The following is an 18,591-nucleotide window of genomic DNA, read 5'->3' on the forward strand; positions in this document are numbered from 1 at the left end:
GCTGAAAGCCCGTTAATACTAATTTCTCTAAGTATCTCTGTCTTCTCAAACTCAGCCTAGGCTAGCTCTAGTTTAACTCTTATTAGCCAAAACTAAACGTTTATCTTTGTTTTGGACATGCAGTTCGACTTTGCTCTATTATCCCCATGGTAAGTTTGTTGAATTAGCAATGTTAGTTGCCTGCTAACTGCTAGTTAGTTGACGGTTTACACACCAGTAAAGAATACCCATTAGGTTTTGCTAATGGTACAGGTTTGTACCTTGTTTCCAGAATATTCCGTTGTTTGAATCCTTTTGCTTGTTCATTTAGGACCTAGCTTTAGCTGTGTGTTTTGTCAGTGTGTGTTGCTGGTCACTACTTGACAGCCATGTTGAATGTCAAATTCTGAAATGGCTGCCAGTGTCTTCTTGTTTTCTGCAATAGTTAGTTGACCCATGCATGTTTGTACTTTATTTAGGTGAGTACTACACCCATATGTCTATTTTAAGTAGGCTACTAGGATAGTTTAGCTACTGGAAAATGTAAATTGTCAACTCCCCAACACTTCATTCCAACCTTCCTTGATTGTAGGGGGAATTCAGACCTGAGTCACTCGCACTAAAATGCACTTTTCTCCCTACTGTATACTGACATTGAACTTAAGCATGTGCCAGCCAGGTATTCATTTGGGGTGGAGATCACAGAAATAGAGTTGTCAAAATATTCTGTATTCTGACCTTGAATTAATTCCTACACCAGAAAACCGTGAATAAGGTCAAGCGAATCTGTCGGTTCCAAGTGGAAAAACTTACTGGCCATGTCCAAACACCCATACCTGCGCCCTAAATAGTAGGCTGTTTGAGTATGCAAAGCATGACGCATTCTCAGTATTCAAACTAGAATGTTTAATATGCAAAAAGCATATCAACATGACAAGCATTTCCACCCCTTTCCCACAGTGAAGAATAAAATGCTGTGCCATTGTGCATTTTTTTATTTTATTGTATGGCCTTTTACCTTGCATTGATTAAACTTGGAGACATAACCAAATGGGTACTGCAGCCTAGAGCATGTGATGATGATGTAAAGCATTGCACAATGACAGTCGCACCAAATTTAACCTTTGGGCACTCTCAAAAGTTTTTAATTATATGCCCCGACTTTCTGTTTCCTCCTATTTCTGTCATGTTAAATATTAGCCACTAGTATTGACTGTCAATGCGTAAAGGCCCCCCAAACCCTATTTTTCCATGAAGTAGCTCAGGGCTGATGAAAACTTCCCTAAACATACATTGTGAAATATCAGTGTTTTTAAATCTAAGCATGGGTTCTGAAAAGGAAATAAATATCCATACATTTGAATGGCTATATTTCATTGATCTCCATTCTGAAAGCATTCTCCATAGATTATTCTGTTGTGCTAATCAAATTGAAATTAAACAGGTCCAAATTAAAGAGACTGCTTTAGATAAATTAACAGAATTATATATTTAACTGATCAAGTTCATTGGCAACCCAGTGGGTGTGTTTTCTGGGATTGAATTATATTTATGCAGTGCACGCAAGAGAGCTACAACCACAAACCGTGCACGAGGTAAGTCTGAATACCAAATACTGAAGTGCATAAATCAAAATGTGTAAAAAAGGCATTCCTTCCCTAAGTCTGAATCGGCCCCTATGTGACTAACCTTGAAGAGCTAGGGTGAAAATAATGGTTCACCTCTACTGCTGGGATCCCATCCATGGATCAATAGCCACATGGTCAACAATATGATCAGGTTGGCAGGGTCTCAGTCCAGTACTACAGACCCATTAAGGTCATGGTGTCTGTATGATGGAATCCTACATCTTCCAGTCTTCCATTGACATAAACCAACCATTTTGTGATAGATCTGCATCTACAGTGAGCTCCAAAGGTATTGGGGCAGTGAATTATTTGTTTTGGCTCTGCACTCAAGCAGTTTGGAATTGAAACGATACAATGACTATGAGGTTAAAGTGCAGACTGTCAGCTTTAATTTGAGGGTATTCTCATCCATATCAGGTGAACCGTTTGGAAATTACAGCACTTTTTGTGCATAGTCCCATTTTAGGGGACCAAAGGTATTGAGTCAAATTCACTTACTGTATATGTGTATTAAAGTAGTCAAAAGTTTAGTATTTGGTCCCATATTCCTAGCACGCAATGATTATATCAAGCTTGCGACTCTAGAAACCTGTTGGGTGCATTTGCGTTTTTTGTTGCGCACAAAATATCATACCCCCAAGACATGCTAACCTCTCACCATTACAATAACAAGGGAGGTTAGCATTTTTTTGTGGGGGGTATGATATTCACGATTCATTCAAGACTATCCATAATCATGGTAGCATCCACATTAATGTAGAAATGTTTAGAAACATATTCTATTCTTATTTACAATAAGTGAATCAAATGACAATACATGATTTACCATTATTTTCTATTAGACATTAAAATAACAAGCTTGATGTAATCATTGCATGCTAGGAATTTGGGACCAAATACTAAACTTGACTACTTTAGTTCACAAGTGAATTTGTCCCAATACTTCTGGTCCCCTAAAATGGGGGGACTATGTACAAAAAGTGCCATAATTTATTAAACTAATAAACTGTGCAAGATTCAATACAAGTTTGCACCACAAGTGAACTTTGTAGGAGAAGTGATAAGATGGAGAAGACAGTACTGGAATCAAGGTGCAGTATGAAGAGATGGTTTTTCAGCCTGCTGCAGAAGATGGGCAGTGACTCCAACTTTTGTTGACAGTGGTGGGGAGGACACTCCAGAGAGAGGAGCTGGACTGGGATGAACAGCTGCAGGCGGCTCAGATGGATGGAAGTGCCAAGAGGCCTGAGCAGAATAAAACCACCTTAGGATGTGGCAACGTGTTTAAATAAAATGTAAATATTTAATAACGTGCCCATTCGCCCTGCAGTCATAACATGACAGGGTAGAATATCAAACGTCGACCAGAGGGCAATGTTTGTGGACAGAGCATGGTTTGAGATCAACAACAGCAGCTAAGCAGTTGAAAATGAGATGCTCCATCAAACTCTGATCCCAACAGCAGAAGCAGCACTCTCTCAGAAAGAGTCCTTTATTTGAACCATCCTCCCTCTTTCTTCCTTCTCTACTGGGTACTAGCTGCATGGTGTGGTGGAGACTGGTTCAGGAGTCAATCAGTGGCTCCTGTCATGGGGGAAAGCAGTGATAACGTCTTGAGTTAAATAACACTCACATAAACAACATGCCACTTAGATTGCAGATCTGTAAATACTTCAACCCACTAACTGTATATTAGTTATATTAATCAGAAACCTAACCCTTTGCAGTTCCAGGCCGTTGCTGTGGTAACGCCGTACGTGTGAGTGTGTGAGACTGGCGGAGAAGCAGAGCAGCACACACACCCCCAGTAGACACACACTCACCTGGATCAGATGCCTACTCGCCAGGCCCAGCTCCTCCTGCAGAATTACACAAGTTTAGGGACTGACCTAGGGCAGTGTGTGTGTGTACCTTTGACAGCATGTGTTTGTATCTCAGGGATTATTGAAAGGCGGAACCATCAACTTTTTTTCAAATATTAACATTTGAAATATACATTTTTATAGAACAAAGGTTCTCCCATCTCCACAGAGGAATTCTGGAGCTCTGTCAGAGTGACCATTGGGTTCTCGGTCACCTCCCTGACCAAGGCCCTTCTTCCCCGATTGCTCAATTTGGCCAGGCGGCCAGCTCTAGGAAGAGTCTTAGTGATTCCTAACTTCTTCCATTTAAGAATGACGAAGGCCACTGTGTTCTTGGGGACCTTCAATGCCGCAGACATTTTGTTGGTACCCTTCCCCAGATCTGTGCGTCGACACAATCCTGTCTGGGTTTTCTGAACAATTCCTTCGACCTCATGGCTTAGTTTTTTCTCTGACATGCACTGTCAACTGTGGGACCTTATATAGACAGGTGTATGCCTTTCCAAATCATGTCCAATCAATTGAATTTACCACAGGTGGACTCCAATCAAGTTGTAGAAACATCAAGGATGATCATTGGAAACAGGATGCACCTGAGCTAATTTCGGGTCTGAATACTTCTGTAAATAAGGTATTTTTTTTTTTTTACATTTTATACATTTGCAAACATTTCTAAAAACCAGTTTTTTGGTTTGTCATTATGGGGTATTGTGTGTGTATATCGAGGGGGGGAAAACAATTAAATACATTTTACAATAAGGCTGTAACATGACAAAATGTGGAAGAAGTCCAGGGGTCTGAATACTTTCCAAATACACCATATGCCCTCCCAGGCCCACCCATAGCTGCACCCCTGCCCAGTCATGTGAAATCCATAGATTAGGGCCTAATTTATTTATTTCAATTGACTGATTTCCTTATACAGTGGCAAGAAAAAGTATGTGAACCCTTTGGAATTACCTGGACTTCTGCATAAATGTAATCAAATTTGATCTGATCATCTAAGTCACGACAAAAGACAGTGTGTTTAAACAAATTATTGTATTTTTCTTGTCTATATTGAATACATTATTTAAACAGTCACAGTGTAGGTTGGATGAACCCCTAGGCCAGGCATTCTCAAACTGGGGTACGCTCAATGCCGTCGGGGGTACACCAAATAAAAATGTGATTTACATTTCTTTTCTCATCCCATTTTCAAACAGTCCATTTATAATTTCCAACGGGGCAATACATTTGGGTGAGTTTTTTTTCCCCTCGCCTGAGTAGCCTTGTTTCACTGCCAAATAAAATTAAACCATCTAGTGTTCAGCGAAATAACAACAATGTCAAATACAGGTAGCCTAGTCGAATAATTAACATCCAATCACATGAACCATTACTCTATAGAGGGAATTCCACTAAAGGTCCATATGTAGCCAAACGTAGCTGCTGCTCATGTTGGTATCTGTACTGATGGTGCAAAAGCCATGACTGGGAGACATAGTGGAGGTAATGCTTGGCTGCCAAAGGAATGCCTGACAGCTTGAAAGACGTTTTGGACACTACATTGAAAATGGCTAACTTTGTTAAAGCAAGGCCCCTGAACTCTCGTGTATTTTCTGCACTATGGGCAGCAACCATGTAACGCTTTTACAACAGACAGAAGTGTGCTGGTTATCAAAGGGCAAAGTATTGACACTTTTTTTTTATTGAGAGACAAGCTTAAAGTTCTCTTTACTGACCATAATTTCCACTTGTCTGACCGCTTGCATGATGGCGAGTTTCTCACACGACTGGCCTATCTGGGTGATGTTTTTTCTCACCTGAATGATCTGAATCTAGGATTACAGGGACTCTCCGCAACTATATTCAATGTGCGGGACAAAATTGAGGCAATGATTAAGAAGTTGGAGCTCTTCTCTGTCTGCATTAACAAGGACAACACACAGGTCTTTCCATCATAATGATTTTTTTTGTGCAAATGAACTCAAGCTTACGGACAATGTCAAATGTGATACAGCGAAGCACCTGAGTGAGTTGGGTGCGCAATTATGCAGGTACTTTCCCGAAACGGATGTCACAAAGAACTGGATTCGTTATCCCTTTCATGCCCTGCCTCCAGTCTACTTACCGATATCTGAACAAGAGAGCCTCATCGAAATTGCAACAAGCGGTTCTGTGAAAATTGTATTTAAATCAGAAGCCACTGCCAGATTTCTGAGTTGGGCTGCGCTCAGAGTATCCTGCCTTGGCAAATCACACTGTTAAGACACTGATGCCCTTTGCAACCACGTACATATGAGAGAGAGTGGATTCTCAGCTCTCATTAGCATGAAAACTAAATACAGGCACAGACTGTGGGAAATGATTTAGGACAGACTCTCTCCAATACAACCCAACATTGCAAAGTTATGTGCATCCTTTCAAGCACACCCTTCTCATTAACCTGTGGTGAGTTGTTCACAATTTTCGATGAACAAATAAGGTTTAATATGTACGATGGTTAAATAAAGAGCAAAATTATTGTTTATTATTATATTATTATTTGTACCCTGGTCCTATAAGAGCTTTGTCACTTCCCACGAGCCGGGTTGTGACAAAAACTCACACTCATTCTTATGTTTAATAAATGTATCGTATAGTGTGGCAGGCTTACAATGATGGCAAAAAACAACACTTGAGAGTGCACTGATCCTGGTGCTAGAGGGTGTACGCAGCTGATGTTAACCATTCCTCGAACAAAAGAGATATCAGAAGACCTAAAATTAAGAATTGTTGACTTGCATAAAGCTGGAAAGGATTATAAAAGTATCTCTAAAAGCCTTGATGTTCATCCGTCCACGGTAAGACAAATTGTCTATAAATGGAGAAAGTTCAGCACTGTTGCTACTCTCCCTAGGAGTGGCCGTCCTGCAAAGATGACTGCAAGAGCACAGCGCAGAATGCTCAATAAGGTTAAGAATAATCCTAGAGTGTCAGCTAAAGACTTACAGAAATCTCTGGAACATGCTAACATCTCTGACGAGTCTACAATACGCAAGACACTAAACAAGAATGGTGTACACGGAAGGATGCCACGGAAGAAGCTACTGCTGTCCTAAAAAAACCATGGCTGCACATCTGAAGTTTGCAAAAGTGCACCTGGATGTTCCACAGCACTACTGGCAAAATATTCTGTGGACAGATGAAACTACAGTTGAGTTGTTTGGAAGGAACACACAACACTATGTGTGGAGAAAAAAAAGGCACAGCACACCAACATCAAAACCTCATCCCAACTGTAAAGTATGGTGGAGGGAGCATCATGGTTTGGGGCTGCTTTGCTGCCTCAGGGCCTAGACAGCTTGCTATCGTCGACGGAAAAATTCCCAAGTTTATCAAGACATTTTGCAGGAGAATGTTAGGCTATCGGTCCGCCAATTGAAGCTCAACAGAAGTTGGGTGATGCAACAGGACAATGACCCAAAACACTTAAGTAAATCAACAACAGAATGGCTTGAACAGAAGAAAATACGCCTTCTGGAGTGGCCCAGTCAGAGTCCTGACCTCAACCCGATTGAGATGCTGTGACATGACCTCAAGAGAGCAGTTCACACCAGACATCCCAAGAACATTGCTGAACTGAAACAGTTTTGTAAAGAGGAATGGTCCAAAATTCCTCCTGACCGTTGTGCAAGTTTGATCTGCAACTACAGAAAACGTTTCGTTGAGGTTATTGCTGCAAAAGGAGGGTCAAGCAGTTATTAAATCCAAGGATTCACATTTTTTCCACCCTGCACTGTGACTGTTTACACAGTGTGTTCAATAAAGACATGAAAACGTATAATTGTTTGTGTTATTAGTTTAAGCAGACTGTGTTTGTCTATTGTTGTGACTTAGATGAAGATCAGATCAAATTTCTTGACCAATTTATGCAGAAATCCAGGTAATTCCAAAGGGTTCACATACTTTTTCTTGCCATCGTATGAACTGTAACTCAGTAAAATCTTCCAAATTGTTGCATGTTGGGTTTATATTTTTGTTCAATATATAATACATATCTCCAAACATTGTTTTGTTTTATATCATTGCATAATGCTCCAGGGCTAATTTCGTTAGCATTTTGGCATGTTTTTCTAGATTCAGAACATAAAACAAGATTTATAAAGCAAACATTATGTCAAGCACAGCAAGCACTTCAATAGTTTAAGCATATCGCAGGACAATGAACACATTTCTTCCTCTTAAGGGGGTTAGCAATCAGTGACGGAGTTCACAAGCCACTGACAGAGTTGACAACAGAAACTCAAGACCGAGATTTTTGTCTTAAAGTTACCTACAAACATTAGTAAAATATGGAAAATTATTAAATTTGACAATTCCCAATGAAATATGACTATCCTATCAGGTCTTTCAGGCCTAGTTGACATTAGACAAATCTGACAAAATTGCTTATTTTCCTCATTATTCAAGTGGTATTCAAAGTAGCAATTTAGTTTTTCCTAAGTTGCTTTGACTCTGAACCCTAATTCAAATAAAGTTCAGACCCCTTGACTTTTTACACATTTGGTTACGTTACAGACTTATTCTAAAATGGATTAAATAAAACATTTCCATCAATCTACACACAATATCCCATAATGACGAAGCAAAAACAGTTTAGACAATTTAGCAAATGTATTAAAAATTCTAAACCGATACCTTATTTACATAAGTATTCAGACCCTTTGCTATGAGACTTGAAATTGAGCTCAGGTGCATCCTGTTTCCATTGATCATCCTTGAGATGTTTCTACAACTTGGTTGGAGTCCACCTATGGTACATTAAAGTGATTGGACATGATTTGGAAAGGCACACACCTGTCTCTATAAGGTCCCACAGTTGACAGTGCACTTCAGAGCAAAAACCAAGCCATGAGGTCGAAGGAATTGTCCGTAGAGCTCCGAGACAGGATTGTGTTGAGGCACAGATCTGGGGAAGGGTACTAAAAAAAATGTCTGCAGCATTGAAGGTCCCCAAGAACACAGGGCCTCCATCATTCTTAAATGGAAGAAGTTTGGGAACTACCAAAGCTCTTCCTAGAGCTGACCGCCCGGCCAAACTGAGCAATCAGGGGAGAAGGGCCTTGGTCAGGGAGGTGACCAAGAACCCGATGGTCACTCTAACGGAGCTCTAGAGTTCCTCTGTGGAGATGGGAGAAACTTCCATCTCTGCAGCACTGCACTAATCAGGCCTTTATGGTAGAGTGGCCAGACAGAAGCTACTTCTCAGTAAAAGGCACGACAGCCTGCTTGGAGTTTGCCTAAAGGCACCTAAAGACTCTCAGACCATGAGAAACAAGATTCCCTGAATGCCAAGTGTCATGTCTGGAGGAAACCTGGCACCATCCCTATGGTGATGCATGGTGGTGGCAGCATCATGTTGTGGGGATGTTTTTCGGCGGCAGGACCTAGTCAGGGTCGAGAGAAAGATGAACAGAGCAAAGTACAGAGAGATCCTTGATGAAAATCTGCTCCAGAGCGCTCAGGATCTCAAACTGGGGCGAAGGTTCACCTTCCAACAGGATAACAACCCTAAGCACACAGCCAAGACAACGCAGGAGTGGCTTCTGGACAAGTCTTTGAATGTCCTTGAGTGGCCTAGCCAGAGCCTGGACTTAAACCCGATCGAACATCTCTGGAGAGACCTGAAAATAGCTGTGCAAACCTATCAAAAGTACAGAACTTTTCAGCCCATGGGTGGTCTTGTTGCACTAGAGTTAATCAGGAGATGAAAATGCCTCCCGAGTGGTGCAGTGGTCTAAGGCACTGCCTCCCGAGGCCAGGCATTCTCAAACTGGGGTACGCTCAATGCCGTCGGGGGTACACCAAATAAAAATGTGATTTACATTTCTTTTCTCATCCCATTTTCAAACAGTCCATTTATAATTTCCAACGGGGCAATACATTTATTTGGGTGAGTTTTTGTGGTGCAGTGGTCTAAGGCACTGCCTCGCAGTGCTAGCTGTGCCACTGGAGATCCTGGTTCGAGTCCAGGCTCTTGTCGCAGCCGGCCGCGACCAGGAGACCCATTGGGCGGCGCACAATTGGCCCAGCGTCATCCGGGTTAGGGGAGGGTTTGGCCGGCAGGGATGTCCTTGTCCCATCGCGGTCTAGCGACTCCTGTGGCGGGCCGTGCGCAATGCACGCTGACACGGTCGCCAGGTGTACAGTGTTTTCTCCGAGACATTGGTGCGGCTGGCTTCCGGGTTAAGTGGGCATTGTGTCAAGAAGCAGTGCAGCTTGGTTGGTTGTGTTTTGGAGGACGCACTGTTCTCGACCTTTGCCTCTCCTGAGTCCGTACGGGAGTTACAGCGATGGGACAATTGGATACCACGAAATTGGGGAGAAAAAGGGGTAAAAAAGGACTACAAAATAAATGATAACATCCGGAGATGAATCGGTTCTCATGGTATAGCTGACCCTGGTCATTTTGGATTCATTTATGATTTTAGATAAATCTGATGGAGTTGACCATAACTCCTGACAAATTTGATAGGAATCACAGTTTTGAGAGAAATATTCCTTAAAGTCAGAGGTGGCTATTGCAAGAAACTACATGTGATCATTTCTCTGTTAAAATATGTGGAAAATTACAAAAACGAATCTTTCCATAATAAAATTCCCCTAAATGTATTTTTTAAGATCAAATGAGCTACATTTTTTCAACTATTAAAATGAAATTTCCCTGTCGGACAAAGATTGTCCCGACTTTCAAGAATCCCTGACCTGTTAGCGTGGCGGTGTGTAGGTTGTGACACAACTGAAATTTTAGAGCATGGCTGTGAGTGTGGGGTCGTGTGTATGTGTACCTGTGTTAGCATGGCGGTGAGTGTAGGATCAGGTGTGTACTGTAGACTGTAGCAAGACTGTGACGCTGAGGGCTTCTGGCTGCTTATCTCCATTGCAATCGCTCTGACAGGAGAGGATGTCCCTTCATTGGCAGGGCACATAGGTGGCAGCCTGGACATACATACACATACACACGTTACAGAAGACACTAGACTTTACGCAGAGACACTCCAGAGGAGATAAGGCAGAAGTGCCATCTAGGCACTCTGTACAGAGCTGTATGCAACAGGTGAATGAACCAGTATATGGAAGACTAGGTATGTGTGTGTGTGTGTGTGACTCACAGGGCCGGAGGTAGGATGTGTGTAGGTGCGCTGACGCTAAGGCAGGCGTGCGAGTTGCCCCCCACAGATGGAGAGGAGAACATCAGTGTCACGTTTACAGCCTCGTTACCTGAGGAGACAGAGACAATTTCAACCTTTACTGCTGCTACTGTATAGTTATTTCACCATGGCACATAATTCTCATTTATGTATTATTAAGCATGGTTTCATCATATAAAACCAATTAAGCATAACATGAAATGTGCACTATTTGACTATCGAGGACAAAAACTGACCTGTGAGTCCCAGCTGACTGGCCAATAACGTTCCATGGAGGCAGAGGTCGCTCAGGGATTGGATGTCTGAGCTGTCCATCACAGCCAGTGGCACCCAAAGGGACAACTGTGTGATGGATGGTGGGCTCTGGGTGGAGTTCAGCAATACTGTTCCACATACCTCCTCTTTCGCAAATGGAGGAGAGGAAACCGTCTCCATTGCTGTACCATTGGCTCTCGCACACAACTGGAGGTTGGCCAACGACGACAGGAACTGGTTCCAGTCCTTTGAAAGAAAATATGCATTTCCATTTCTCTGTACATCTAGTGGTCTGCACTCATCTAGCCCTTAAGGGATTTTTTGGCCTGCATGTCCAAGATGCATTGAGCAGGGCCAAAATCCAAAAGATGTGCTCTGCAACACCTAGCAGTGTCACACTTTTGCCCCAGCTAACACAACTGACTCCAATAATCAACTAATCATGATCTTCAGTTTAGAATGCAATTCCTTTAAATCAGCTGTGGTTGCTAGGGATGGGGGAAAATTGTGACACCTATCAGGCCCCCGAGGACTGGAATTGCCCAGGCCTGCTCTACTGTATGGACAAAAGTATAGGAACAACAAGGTAAAGGGGCAGTTCCCCAACCTCCGGCATAATGGTATAAGTTACCATGAATTTTACATTTACATTTTAGTCATTTAGCAGACGCTCTTATCCAGAGCGACTTACAGTAGTGAATGCATACATTTCATACATTTAATTTAATTTCATACATTTTAATTTCATGCATTTGTTTTTGTACTGGCCCCCCATGGGAATCGAACCCACAACCCTGGCGTTGCACACACCATGCTCTACCAACTGAGCCACAACACACACGCCTATTGGTGTGTGTTGTATCTGTGGTTTGTCAAGGTTGGGCAAGCGGTGAGTGTGGCGTAACTGTAGTGTTAGAGTTGGGCACTTGGGCAGGCATTGTGTGTAATGTGTATGGCTGGGCAGTATACCATAGTATTTTACTATAGACCGGTATTGATGCATGGACCAGTTTGGGTTTTTACTTTACCTTTTAAAACAGCATTTCAATGTTTAGTTTGTTAAATGTGATACGCAACTCTGGCGCGTGTAATGTGTGTTTTTATAGTTTACTCCGTTTGCTACTTGCAAGTTGTCTCTCACTTCCCACAGCAAGCCCTGCCAACTGTCACTCAAGGAGAGCAGTTGTTGCTCGACCATGGAGTCACGAGCACTTCACTTGCCGTTCACTTTGCAGTCTGCATGGTCAGACGCAACAAGATGTTGGGTGACAATGATGCTGCTTTCTATAATTACACTATTTGTTTGTGTATCTTAATGTCTAAAAACAGCTTTTTTTTCTTAGCAAGTTGTGGCTAAAACAAATCCCACTATTAGCCACTAATGTTAATCGCTAGCTAAATGCAAAGAGAGAGGACTCATCATTGTATCTGTGACAGTGCCATTGAAGAAATCTCCATTTTGAAGTAGTCAATTTTCTTCTTCACGATTGGCTGATCCCTCCTGATGACCCGGTTGGACAAGAAGTCAGAGCTCCCACCCAGTTGACTACATTAAAATGGTGGAAGCCCTCAATGGTGCAGCCCATGCTAATATGGCCTTTTTGCCCCTAGAGGCCTCTATCATTCTCTATGGCTAAATGTAATCAGTCAGAGCAAACAAAGCTTGCTAATATACAGCCTGATACCAGTGCTGGGGTAGGCCTAGATCAATATGTTGTTTGTGCAACGGTATCTTCTAAATCAGCAAGGAATAGGCAAAGCATGAATATATTAGCTAACTACATGAAGTGAATACCATAGCGATAGATACAGATGAGTCCTTTATATCTGTACCATTAGTCTGTGACAGCATGGGCAGCGCCTTAGGAATCCCTATCCAGTTGACTACTTTAAAATGGTGGAAGCCCTCAACGGCGCTGCCCATGCTAAAATGGCCTGTTGGCCACTAGAGGCCTCTATCATTCTCTATGGAGAATACACATGTACTGTTACATCGTATCGGGTCCCCTAGAAAACACTGACAATCAATTTGGTTCCGACCCTGTCAAAATAATGACTCCCCGGCTTATTCCTTTGTTGTCTTTTCAAACAGCAAGGTATTCAAAATGCTGCCCACTATATTCTAATTGTTGAACTACAATAATAATTTACATAATATCAACAGTTCACCAATAAACTGCTCTAGGCCTAGATTTTTGGCCCATATCTGTCATACAGCCCTATTTAGCACTACTTGACACAGTGTGGAAATGATAACAAAAGTGCAGGAAATGTATAAATCAAACAGAATGGTGAATGCCCCATTGAAAACACTTATAATTAATGTATTACCACTATTGGGTCGTGAATATTTATCACTTTTATTAGTCAAAAACATAAAATACCGTCAAATGTGAAAAATATCATATGATATTTTGGCCATATCACCAAGCCCAAACTATGTGTGTAATGTATGTTGTACCTGCGTGTCTGGATTGGGCAGGCGGTGTGTGTGCGTGTATGACCCGAGGCTTAGGAAGGTGAGGGCAAGGGTCAGCACACAGAGGAAGAAGGTGACCCCAGGAGGATGCTGGGAAACATAGTCCCTTAGATTAGCAACTGGCTGCCAGGAGCCCATCACACACCTGTAACACACACAACAGATTGCTGATATTAAAAAAACTGACGACAATCCAGGATTCAGGCAAACATTCCATAAGCGCATTGCATTCGCCACAAAACGATTTAGAAACAACATACGTTACCTGGCTTGTGGGATCATCACAGACAGGTCCACAGGGGTGACGTAAATTTAGTCCAACGTCGAGCCGTACTCTGCAATGCTACCTCGCGTTGCTTGCCATGTCAAGACAACGGAATTTACCAGTCAAAGTACAACTTTTGTAGCTGTCGTTGCTTTTAATAGCAAAAGCCAAGCGCATAGCTAGCCATACAGTTCCGTACAATCTACAACTCGCTACTATAGTTAAACCTGATCGGTAGAAAGTTAATCAGCTAGCAAGCAGCTTTGTTTAATGCAAACTAAATCATGATTTTTCTAAGCTAGCTACATCTAAAGTATGCAGTTCACATGAGAAGACTAGCTAGTACAAACAAAGCAAGTTAGTTCGTTACATTTCTAACCTATGTCTGAGAATTTGGACCATATTGTTTTGAAAGACAAACTAGTATTCTGCAGGCAGCACAAACAATGACGTCAATTTGTATGGTAATGAAGAAAACTTCAAAATAAAAACCCGCACATTTTATTCTTCACATGCTTCGTAAACAAACAGGTTAAGATTAACAGTGAAATGTGTATTTACGGGCACTTCCCAACAATGCAGAGAGGGGGGTGGGGAAAGAAATATAAAAATACAACACATAAAAGCAATAACAATGACTTGGCTATATACACGGGGTACCAGTACCAAGTCGACTTGCAGGGGTAAGAGGTAATTCAGGCAGATATTTACACTGAACAAAAATATAAACGCAACATGCAACAATTTCAAAGATTTTACTGAATTGTAGTTCATGTAAGGAAATCAGTCAATTGAAATACATTCATTAGGCCCTAATCTATGGATTTCAGATGACTGGGAATACAGATATGCATCTATTGGTCACGGATACCTTAAAAAAAGGTAGGTGCGTGGATCAGAAAACCAGTCAGTATCTGGTGTGACCACCATTTTCCTCATGCAGCGCGACACATCTCCTTCGCATCGAGTTGATCAGGATGTCGATTGTGGCCTGTGGTATGTTGTCCCACTCCTTTTCAATGGCTGTGCGAAATTTACTGGATATTGTCGGGAACTGGAACATGCTGTCATACAAGTCGATCCAGAGCATCCCAAACATGCTCAATGAGTGACATGTCTGGTGAGTATGCAGGTCATGGAAGAACTGGGACATTTTCAGCATCCAGGAATTGTGTACAGATCCTTGCGACATGGGGCCGTGCGTTATCATGCTGGAACATGAAGCGATGGCGGGGGATGAATGGCACGACAATGGGCCTTAAGACCTCATCACGGTATCGCTGTGCATTCAAATTGCAAACAATAAAATGCAATTGTGTTCATTGTTCACAACGTTGGTATCAGCAAACCGCTTGCCCACACGACGCCATTCATGCTGTCTGCCATCTGCCCGGTACAGTTGAAACCGGGATTCATCCGTGAGGAGTGAGGAGCACACTTCTCCAGCGTGCCAGTGGTCATCGAAGGTGAGCATTTCTCACTGAAGTCGGTTACGTGCCAAACTGCAGTCAGGTCAAGGCCCTGGTGAGGATGACTAGCACGCAGATGAGCTTCCTTGAGACAGTTTCTGACAGTTAGTGCATTAATCCTGAGGTTCTGCAAACCCACAGTTTCATCAGCTGTCCGGGTGGCTGGTCTCAGACGATCCCACAGGTGAAGAAGCCAGATGTGGAGGTCCTGGGCTAAAGTGGTTACACGTGGTCTACGGTTGTGAGGCCGGTTGGACGTATGTCAAATTCTCTAAAACAACATTGGAGGCAGCTTATGATAGAGAAATTAACATTCAATTATCTGGCAATAATGCAGATAATTGTCTGCATGCCAATTGCACACTCCCTCAAAACGTAAAAAATCTGTGGCATTGTGTTGTGTCCACAAAACCGCACATTTTAGCATCTTTTTTATTCCAGGTGACTACCTCATGAAGGTGGTTGAGAGAATGCCAACAGTGTGCAAAGCTGTCATCAAGGCAAAGGGTGGCTATTTGAAAAATCTCAAATATAAAATATATTTTGATTTGCTTAACACTTTTTTTGGTTACTTCATGATTCCATATGTGTTATTTCATAGTTTTGATGTCTTCACTATTATTCGACAATGTATAAAATAGTAAAAATAAAGAAAAACCCTTGAATGAGTAGGTGTTATAAAACTTTTGACCGGTAGTGTACATATAACTAGGAATAAAGTGACAGATAATAGCAGTAGCATATGTGATGCAATGTTGATAAATATTCAAAATATACTGCTCAAAAAAATAAAGGGAACACTTAAACAACACATCCTAGATCTGAATGAAAGAAATAATCTTATTAAATACTTTTTTCTTTACATAGTTGAATGTGCTGACAACAAAATCACACAAATAATCAATGGAAATCCAATTTATCAACCCATGGAGGTCTGGATTTGGAGTCACACTCAAAATTAAAGTGGAAAACCACACTACAGGCTGATCCAACTTTGATGTAATGTCCTTAAAACAAGTCAAAATGAGGCTCAGTAGTGTTTGTGGCCTCCACGTGCCTGTATGACCTCCCTACAACGCCTGGGCATGCTCCTGATGAGGTGGCGGATGGTCTCCTGAGGGATCTCCTCCCAGACCTGGACTAAAGCATCCGCCAACTCCTGGACAGTCTGTGGTGCAACGTGGCGTTGGTGGATGGAGCGAGACATGATGTCCCAGATGTGCTCAATTGGATTCAGGTCTAGGGAACGGGCGGGCCAGTCCATAGCATCAATGCCTACCTCTTGCAGGAACTGCTGACACACTCCAGCCACATGAGGTCTAGCATTGTCTTGCATTAGGAGGAACCCAGGGCCAACCGCACTAGCATATGGTCTCACAAGGGGTCTGAGGATCTCATCTCGGTACCTAATGGCAGTCAGGCTACCTCTGGCGAGCACATGGAGGGCTGCACGGCCCCCCAAAGAAATGCCACCCCACACCATGACTGACCCACCGCCAAACCGGTCATGCTGGAGGATGTTGCAGGCAGCAGAACGTTCTCCACGGCGTCTACAGACTCTGTCACGTCTGTCACATGTGCTCAGTGTGAACCTGCTTTCATCTGTGAAGAGCACAGGGCGCCAGTGGCGAATTTGCCAATCTTGGTGTTCTCTGGCAAATTTCCAAACGTCCTGCACGGTGTTGGGCTGTAAGCACAACCCCCACCTGTGGACGTCGGGCCCTCATACCACCCTCATGGAGTCTTGTTTCTGACCGTTTGAGCAGACACATGCACATTTGTGGCCTGCTGGAGGTCCTGCTGCTGGGTTGTTGCCCTCCTACGGCCTCCTCCACGTCTCCTGATGTACTGGCCTGTCTCCTGGTAGCGCCTCCATGCTCTGGACACTACGCTGACAGACACAGCAAACCTTCTTGCCACAGCTCGCATTGATATGCCATCCTGGATGAGCTCCACTACCTGAGCCACTTGTGTGGGTTGTAGACTCCGTCTCATGCTACCAATAGAGTGAAAGCACCGCCAGCATTCAAAAGTGACCAAAACATCAGCCAGGAAGCATAGGAACTGAGAAGTGGTCTGTGGTCCCCACCTGCAGAACCACTCCTTTATTGGGGGTGTCTTGCTAATTGCCTATAATTTCCACCTGTTGTCTATTCCATTTGCACAACAGCATGTGAAATTTATTGTCAATCAGTGTTGCTTCCTAAGTGGACAGTTTGATTTCACAGAAGTGTGATTGACTTAGAGTTACATTGTGTTGTTTAAGTGTTCCCTTTATTTTTTTGAGCAGTGTATATTACATTTGAATCAATGTCCATTTTTATTGTGCTCTTAAGCAAATGAAGAAGGACTTTATGTAAATAATTGCAAATATGCTTCTATTTGTTTTTTAAGAGCACTATCAAAAATGCAATGTTTAGATTGGTATGTTCACAACATTAGGGTGTATAGAAAAAACGATTTTATGTGCCAAGGTAAAAGTGGAGTTGGCAATACTCAGTAGGGTCTCTAGAGAATCTATATATGGTGTTATTTCTTGGGGGACTGAGATCTAAATATCCAGCAGAACTTTCTACTCCAACCATTCCATTCACTGCAATGCAATACAGTGAATGGACATGTTGCAAAGTAAAGGTGGAGTTGGGAATACTCAGTTGGGTATGTAACACAGGAGGTTGGAGGTACCTTAATTGGGGAGAACGGGCTCGTGTTCATGAGCGGAATAGGTGGAATGGTATCAAATACATCAAATACATGTTTTCCATGTGTTTGATGCCGTTCCACTTTCGCCATTCCAGCCCTTATTATGAGCCATTCTCCCCTCAGCAGCCTCCTGTGGCCTGTAATCTATATATTGTATTATTTCTTGGGGTCCTGAGGTGTAAACACCCAGCAGCACTTTCTACTCCACCCACTGCAATGCAATACAATACTACATGCCAAAAAATGTAATATTGGTTTATAGAGAAAAAAATATTATATGTGCTGAGGTAAAAGTGGGGTTGGGATTACTCATTAACTAAGGTCTGTAGAATCTTTATATGGTGTTATTTTATGGAGAACTGTGGTCTAAATCCCCAGCAGCACTTTCATTCATTGCCCTATAAATACTACAATATTAAAAGTCAAATTATCCATACATTTTTTTTCAAAGGTGGTAGCAAATCTGTGAGAAAGAGTTGTACTGCACTAGTGATAAAAACAAACGATATTCCCAAAATGTTGCCCGTTTTTGCAGGGGGACTCTTATTTTAAAATTAAAATAATCTGTGATCGTGTTGTCATCATAATATCCTGCTGCTAGGAGAACGGTAATAAGGCAGAACAACAAGAAGTGTAGTTAAAGAGTTCGGATTGGAGGAAAGCAGAGCCACGTGCATTGTCATTGGATTTGAACATGTGATGACTATGTCCCTCCCCTTCTTTCAAATCAGTTGTGTTTCGCTTTCAGGAATGCTTAATAAAGTCTGGGCCATCAG

General features: G+C 42.4%; 1 protein-coding gene across 2 annotated transcripts; it reads right to left on the bottom strand.

Annotated features, from left to right (window-relative positions):
- Positions 1-1,973: 1,973 nt before the first annotated feature.
- Positions 1,974-14,088, bottom strand: zgc:158398 (TMEM219 domain-containing protein). 2 transcript variants are annotated; one of them, XM_014170720.3, is made up of 7 exons: positions 13,644-14,088; positions 13,361-13,523; positions 10,881-11,145; positions 10,606-10,714; positions 10,282-10,432; positions 3,431-3,466; positions 1,974-3,191 (listed from the first exon to the last, which is right to left on the bottom strand). In XM_014170720.3, the coding sequence occupies exons 1-7, from the start codon at positions 13,658-13,660 to the stop codon at positions 3,171-3,173; spliced, it is 762 nt and encodes a 253-aa protein (XP_014026195.1). In that variant the 5' UTR covers positions 13,661-14,088; the 3' UTR covers positions 1,974-3,170. The 2 variants fall into 2 exon arrangements, with proteins under 2 accessions (XP_014026195.1, XP_014026194.2); XM_014170719.3 differs by having other exon boundaries at positions 3,326-3,466.
- Positions 14,089-18,591: the final 4,503 nt, after the last annotated feature.

This window comes from Salmo salar, chromosome 24 (assembly GCF_965601325.2).
Source record: "Salmo salar chromosome 24, fSalSal1, whole genome shotgun sequence".
Classification (NCBI taxonomy): Eukaryota; Metazoa; Chordata; class Actinopteri; order Salmoniformes; family Salmonidae; genus Salmo; species Salmo salar.